Here is a 7,445-nt window from a genome sequence, read left to right on the forward strand (position 1 = left end):
GACAGTAGGACGCCACTGATCAACATTCAACAAGAAAAACCACTCCAATTCAGTGGAGCCAACAGCCAAGTTGTTCTCTGAACTCGTTTTCTCAAAGTCTGAATTCGCACGCAACCTAGGATAGTTGTTGAACGGATGGCCACGGGCCACCAGCAGCTGCAGCTATTTCAACTCAACACATGTGCACGTCTCTTGCACCGACAGCTCGGGAACGGTACGTACGTGACAAGACCAAGGAACAAAACCCAAGTCTTCAACCGAAAACCCTAAACTACCAGTGCTCATGATCATCAGTATAAGAAACAAAGGCGATAACACGGTGTATTACGAAACAAAGTAATGTACTTAAGCTCCCATCGTACAAGTTACAACAACAACACAAGTTTGAGAGGCTGCCTGCCTCGCCTGCTCATGGCATGGCGGCAGCGGAAAAACAACAGCAGTAACATCAACTTAACTACAATGAAACTTAGACATATCATGAACCTCCCGCTTCACAGTCTTGAACAGTTCTATATTCACTTTGTGTGTACGTGTTTTCTTTTCTTTCTTTTGGAGTTACCTTCTCTTGTCGACTGCTCAGCAGAGTGGCAGGGGCGCGCCGTTCCACTCTTTGAGGCACTCCAGCAGCGGGTCGATGTGCTTGCGCTCGTTCATGGCCACCAGCACCTTGTTCAGCTCCTCCCCGGGCGACCGTGTCTTCTCGCCGGTCAGGTACTCGGTGCCGCACACCTCGCGGACGAACTGGTAGAGTGGGTAGGAGCGGCAGTCCTTGATCCGGTTGGGAGCCAGCGGCGTGCCGTTCTCCACGGACGCGCGCGCGGCCTCCACCTCCTTGGGCAGCGCCGCCCGGATGTTCTGCTCGAACTCCGCCACCTTGGCGAAGATGGAGGTCTCCAGGGCGCGCTCGCCGTCGCCGTTGGCCAGCGCGTGCTCGACCAGCACCGCCCGCAGCTTCTGCATCAGCGGGTAGTTGGGGCTGCACGGGTCGTCCGCGTACGCGAACACCGCCTCGCGGTCGATCGCGGTCAGCAGATCCTTCTCGCAGAAGCGGGCGATGTGGAGGCCGCCCATGTTGTTCATGCTCAGGGTCTTCTTGGCCACCTGCATCACGCAGTTCCTCACCGCTGTCTTCATGTTCTCCTCGATGTGGCGGAGGTCAATCGCCTGGCACAGGGCGACCAGGAACGTGGAAGACATGATCTTCAGGATGTCAATAGCCTCGGCAGTCTTCCTGGATGAGATCAGACCAAGTGAGTTCACATCCTGGTTGTGCTGCTCCGCGCTCTGGACATGGTTGGTCACCGGGTTGCCCAAGAACTGCAGCTCAGAGCAGTATGAGGCCATGGCGATCTCGGCGCCCTTGAAACCATAGTCCAAGCTCGGGTTGCGCCCACCGGACAGGTTGGAAGGCAGGCCATTGTTGTAGAAGTCGTTCACGAGCTCCGAGAACTGGGCGAACATCAGCTTGCCAATAGCAGCAATGGCGAGGCGGGTGTTGTCCATGGAGACACCGATGGGGGTGCCTTGGAAGTTGCCACCGTGGATAGCCTTGCCACGGGAGACGTCGATGAGCGGGTTGTCGTTGACAGAGTTGATCTCACGCTCGATCGACTTGGTGGCAAAGCGAATAACTTCAATTTGTGGGCCGAGCCACTGAGGTGATGTGCGGAGAGCGTAACGGTCCTGCTTTGGCTTCATCAAGGGGTCGAGCTCACCAAGCTTCTTTGCCTGCTTCATGTATGAGCTTCCTTCCAAGATGTGCTCCATGATTGCAGCCGCTTCTATCTGTCCAGGGTGGTGCTTCAGCTTGTGGGTGAGGTGGTCAGTGAACTCCGGCTTGCCGTTCATCACCTCGCAGAACACGGCAGACAAGACCTCGGCAAGGACGGAAAGAACATTGGCCTCGAAGAGCACAGTGGATGCAAGACCAGAGCCCACAGCCGTGCCATTCACCATGGCAAGGCCTTCCTTGGGCTGCAGCTCAAAGAAGCCATGCTCGATCCCGGCGATCTTGAACGCCTCAGCAGCGGTCACCTTGCTGCCGTCAGGGGCCACCGCAACAGAGTTCTGTCGGCCGGTGATAAGGCCGGCAATGTAGGACAGCGGCACAAGGTCACCGGATGCGGTGATGGTGCCCCGGAGCGGCAAGCACGGCGTGACATTGGCATTGAGCAGCTTGGTGATGGCCTCGAGGATCTCGAAGCGGATGCCGGAGTAACCCTGCAGGAGGGTGTTGATGCGGACGAGCATAGCCGCGCGTGTTGCCTCGGCGGGGAGAACGTGTCCGTCCGTGCCAGTTCCGAAGGCACCGGCGTTGAGGAACCTGTCAAACAGAGGGAAGCAAACCGGTCAATTTTCCTGTAGTGTCATTGCCGACTATGCACAACTTGGTCAGAGCTCAGAAATACTACTACTTCTGTTTGTAACAAAAATGGCACAACGTAAGATTTGGTCGATGCTTGTTCCTTGCTAGTACATGGGCACATGGCAGTTACGTGTTGTGCCGATTCTGGAATAAGTTATTTTTTCTTCTTTCTGGAAATTGGTGCTTACCATTTTTTCTTCTGGAAATTGTCTACATGTTCCCCATGACAAGGTGTACGACTAAGTCAGTCAGATGCGCGTCTTTCCTACACGTATAGCGACAGGTATACAGAGTGGCCGTCGGTGGGAATAAAATACAAGTAATAGTCCGTGCCCACGCTTGCCACTTGACCACTCCCACGTTCTGCTGAACATATTAAAGTTCAACTACGGTGTACAAGAAAAAAAACAAGTGTTGGAGCCGGCGTTATCTGCAAAAGTCTAGAGAAACTTCTCAACCATGACTCACCCAACCCAACGAGAGCTGGGGCAGAGCTGCAAGTACAAGTACAACAACGCCTCACCTAACCGCGCTTGCGTGTCACGTTCGCGCTCCCCCGTTCCCCGAACCCACCCACGTCTTCTACGTGTGATGGATAAAAATGCGCGGTGCACAGGACTTTGTCCATCCGTCCGCATGCATGACAGACACGAGCCAGGCAGCCCAACTAACCCACCACCAAACAAAAGAGCTTTCGCCGGTTGCTCCGGTGGAGCCAAAATCAACATCCAACCCGGCTGTCGGTGAAGAAGGGAATAATGGCTCATCTTCTTTCTTCTCGCCGCGAAAAGAGATGAACGGTGGACCACGGCGGCGGGAGCCCCACACTGCAACCCTGGGGTGGGCGGGCTCTCCGTGCCTACCGAGCTGTCGCTGCCACTTTGTTTCGTGGAGTGATTAGATTAGGCGGGCACGCCCCCATCGGCCCTGATTGAGATGGCCAGCTGAACAGAGAGCAGCGCTGCCTGCTCTGGTGGGATGTGTGTGTGCGCGCGCGCGTGGTGGACCATGTTGTCAAGTGCTCTAGATCCTCAACAGATCTGGTGGCGAGGTGCCGGTTCACTGAATTGCTCGTCCTAACCTGGCTGGCTAACATAACTTGCTCAATTGATCGTTTTGCTAGTAGTATACTTAGGGAACACTTGAGGTCTGCACAAAGTAAACTACTTCCTCGGTTCCTAAATATCTGTCTTTCTAGATATTTCATTACAGACTACGTGTAAATGTATATAAACATAGTTTAGTTAATTTTTTAAAAAGATAGATATTTTAAAACAGAGGAAATAGTAGTGAATTTATGTTCAAATCCTCGAGTAAAAGGACCGTATGGCGAGCGGTAGCTAATTTTAGGAAAAGTTCCAGTTAGCTGGTGGGTAGTAGTAGTGTCACCAACGACCTATCTAACTCCCCGAAAACCAAAAGAAAAAAGAATCCTTTTGGGCTTCGGAATCCCGTGTACACGACGGAACAGGGCACATGCGCGCGCATCCAGCGCAATCTAAAATGTTTAATCTCCTCCGTAATAAGTAGCATTTTTTTCGCGGTGTCCGTAATACTAACATATTAATGTCTCAAAGTCAAAACTGAAGAGCATGAAGAAAAAAAATAAGGGTCTGCTGTGGATCCTGACCTGATGAGCTCTCTCTGTAGCGCGCCGCCCTCCTTGGTCCGTCGGTGGGAGGTGGCCCCGAAGCCGGTGGTGACGCCGTAGCTGTCGGTGCCGTTCATCATGCTGGTCATGACCCAGTCGCTGCTCTCCTTGACGCGGCCGCGGGCGGACTCGTCGAGCGCGACCCTGGCGACGCCAGCGCCGGCGGCCACGGCGGCCACCTGCGCGATCCCGAGGGAGGCGCCCTCGATGGTGACCAGCGGCTCGCGGAACTGCGCCACCATCTTCTTGACCTCGTCCAGGTGGCTCCCGGTGAGCTCCTCGGCGGTCTTCACCCAGTTGAGGGGGTCGGCGGCGCGGGGGGCAGAGACGCAGAGGCCATCGCCGTTGAGGGAGCCCACGAGGCCGGTCTCGCACTCCATTGCAGGTTACACTTACACGGATGGAACAAAAACAATGCAGGGAGCAGTACAAGCACGACAGATGTGGGGGAAGCTACCACTAGCGCTACGTAGTAATTAGCGTACGTTTATATTGTAGATGGATGGAAGGAAGAAGAGCTTGGGGCGAAACCGAAAGCTAAGCTCTTCTTGGGGAATGGCGGAAGGGGGGGAGGGAGGTTAAATAGCGGGCGGGGGGCGACGGGTGGGGGGTTGTTGGGATCACTCTTTTCCTTGGGTTGGTTGCTGGAGAGCTGACTCTCTGGGTCTCGGATCGCCCTTGGATGGACCTGCCATGCCAACCTTGCGCCGATGCGCGCCACGACGGCCGGCTTCGGCTTGGCCGGCCGGGTCGTCGGCGTGGCCGCCTCGGTGCCGTCCAACCGTCCGCCACGATGGAGGCTGCGGCTGCGGCTGCGGTGCGGGGCCCGGGACGGAACGGTGCGTTGGTGCCGTGCGTGGTGGGTGGCCTGTGGTGGTCTGGGTTTGGTGGGGTTGGTGGCTCGGCTCGCGTGTGGACGTGGGCTTCCGCCGAGGCACTCACCGTCGGTCGCTCGGTCAGTTGGTCCAGTCGCCCCGGCCCCGGCCCGTCCGTCTACACGGTTTACATGGGAAGCCGGTCGGAGATCTCCACGGAAGCTGCAATGCAAAAGCCTGACAGAAAACGGCTCGACACAACGGGATGAAGCGATGGATCTTCTCTGTGCAGTTTTCAGAGTCTGAACTGTTAAGTACAGACCCAAGACCAACTTCTTCAGGCTGTCGTTTCTGGTTATGTCGAGCGAAGCCAAATCAGAGTCTGAACTGTCGAAGTACAGACCCACAGTCGTTTCTGGTTTTGTCCACCAAAGCCAAATCAGGCGGTGGCTAGGCTCTCGCAGTCGCATGGCATGGTTGCTGAAAACGGGCTCAAAACACGCCAGTACTGCTGAAACACAAAGCTGTAATGTCAAGCTGCCGCATTTGATTCCTGCTGCCAAGTGCCAACAACAAGAGGGCGTGCAAGGAAAGCAAAGGCGATTCAGGGTTCAGGGCATGTAGTACTACTGCTGCATACGGTCTGCTTCCTTTCCCATGATAGAATGTGGCAACATGCATTTCAGAGAGCTTTTGTGCATAAAAACCTCTGATATACAATGATTGATTGCTCCTGTTCACAAGACCATCACAAAAAACGCCGTTGAATCATGAAGATTCCATGTTACCCCCCCTTTCGAAATGGGCAAATATTATAAAGGGGAAGAGCCGGTTCATCATCATCCATGTATGCAATGCACAAATTTGTTATTTTTTGCGCTGTTGGTGAACAATGTGCACATTATTTTTTTCATTCATAGCCGGGATTTTATTTATGTTTATGGTTGGTACCAACGAACCCTCGTGGTGACCAGCTCAGCAACCCGCCAGGTAAACTCAACGTGCTTGGCGACTAAGCTAGGACGAAACTGGTTAACAATTGCTGTCTGGTCCTCCACATAAGTTTGATCACATCACATCATCTATACATATCTCTTGCAGGAAGCTCTCATGGTTCAAGAAAATATCTATAATCTTTTGCTGCAAGCCCCGACGTACCTCCTTCAGATCAGAACCTGATAGACTGCTGACAACTTCAACATCACTTGAAGATATATACTACTACTACTCAAGTTCAGTAGAATTGAAAAAGTCTGCTGAAAGGGTCGGAAGAACAAGACCGAACGGACACTGAAAACCATGTCTTAGCTGTAACAGACCACATATATGAGAATAATACATATAAACATACATGAGGGCGACTACTGATTAGTTCGGCACCGTGAGGGGATGTTATGTATTGTAATGTGCTTGTCCATCACATGGAGTGTGTAGGGAAAATGCTAATTGTCATTTTGTTAAATGAGAGTAAGACTAGACTAGAAGACGTAGGATTTTGGGGAACTCGCTTAACCCTTTATGGGGTGCCTATCACATATATATAATGACGTACAATTAAATCCTATACCAATACGATATGAATTACACAGCTGGGTTACTATACAAAGTCTAACACCCTCCCTCAATCTAAGCTCACTCCTGAAACGTCTAGAAGGTTGAGATTGCGTCTACAGACCTCAAACATGGAAGAAGGTAGAGACTTGGTGAAGATGTGTGCAAGTTGATCTTTTAAAGAGTTAAACCTGATTTGTAGTAGTTTCTGTGCAACACGTTTCCTCATAAAATGATAGTCAATCTCAATGTGTTTGATCCGTGCATGAAACACCGGGTTTGTCGATAGAAACGTAGCACCGATGTTGTCGCACCAAAGGACCGGAGGATGTGGTTGGGAAACTCCCAGTTCTCGAAGTAGGGACTCAATCCATATAAGCTCAGCAGTCGCATTGGCAACCGCCTTGTACTCGGCTTCCGTGCTGCTGCGGAAAACAATGGCTTGCTTGGGTGCACTCCAGGCGATCAAATTAGGACCCAAGAACGCAGCATATCCCCCCATAGATCGCCTGTCGTCTGGACACCCAACCCAATCAGCTTTTGAGAATGCAGAAAAAACTCCGGAGGAACTGGGGCACAGGTGGAGACCATAGGAAACAGTGAGACGCACATAACGCAGTATGCGCTTCATAGCAGATCAGTGCATATTAGTCGGCGCATGAAGATACTAGCACACCCTGTTAACCGCAAAGGAGAGATCAGGACGCGTGATCGTCAGATACTACAGGCCACCAACAATAATCCGATGCTCAGTCGCATCCTTAGGAGACAGAAGAGCACCATCAGCAACTGAAAGCTTGTCGGTGGAGGACATGGGCGTAGGGGATGACTTGCACTTGAGCATACCAGCACGACGCAAGAGATCAAGAGAGTACTTCTGGGTGAGAGCTAAGCTGCCACGAGACTGATGAGCGACTTCAATGCCCAGGAAGAAGTGAAGCTTTCCCAAATCCTTAACTGCAAAATTTCTGCCAAGTGCAGTCACAAGAGCATCGATAGCCGTTGTAGAGGAGCTGACCAGGATAATGGCATCCACGTACACAAGCAAGTACACAGTCAC

General features: G+C 52.5%; 1 protein-coding gene across 1 annotated transcript; it reads right to left on the bottom strand.

The window, feature by feature from the left end:
* Positions 1 to 324: 324 nt before the first annotated feature.
* LOC123401027 (phenylalanine ammonia-lyase-like) lies at positions 325 to 4,578 on the bottom strand. The gene is made up of 2 exons (XM_045094742.1): positions 3,999 to 4,578; positions 325 to 2,326 (listed from the first exon to the last, which is right to left on the bottom strand). The coding sequence occupies exons 1-2, from the start codon at positions 4,397 to 4,399 to the stop codon at positions 580 to 582; spliced, it is 2,148 nt and encodes a 715-aa protein (XP_044950677.1). The 5' UTR covers positions 4,400 to 4,578; the 3' UTR covers positions 325 to 579.
* Between the last annotated feature and the right edge of the window lie 2,867 nt (positions 4,579 to 7,445).

This window comes from Hordeum vulgare, chromosome 6H (genome assembly GCF_904849725.1).
Source record: "Hordeum vulgare subsp. vulgare chromosome 6H, MorexV3_pseudomolecules_assembly, whole genome shotgun sequence".
In the NCBI taxonomy this organism is placed as follows: domain Eukaryota; kingdom Viridiplantae; phylum Streptophyta; class Magnoliopsida; order Poales; family Poaceae; genus Hordeum; species Hordeum vulgare.

What these genes read in the sequence shown, in the direction of transcription:
- LOC123401027 (XM_045094742.1), bottom strand. Translation starts at nt 4,399, where the DNA reads ATGGAGTGCGAGACCGGCCTCGTGGGCTCCCTCAACGGCGATGGCCTC. An exon ending in CTACAGAGAGAGCTCATCAG is followed by an intron (nt 2,327 to 3,998) that starts GTCAGGATCCAC and finishes TCTGTTTGACAG; the next exon opens with GTTCCTCAACGCCGGTGCCT.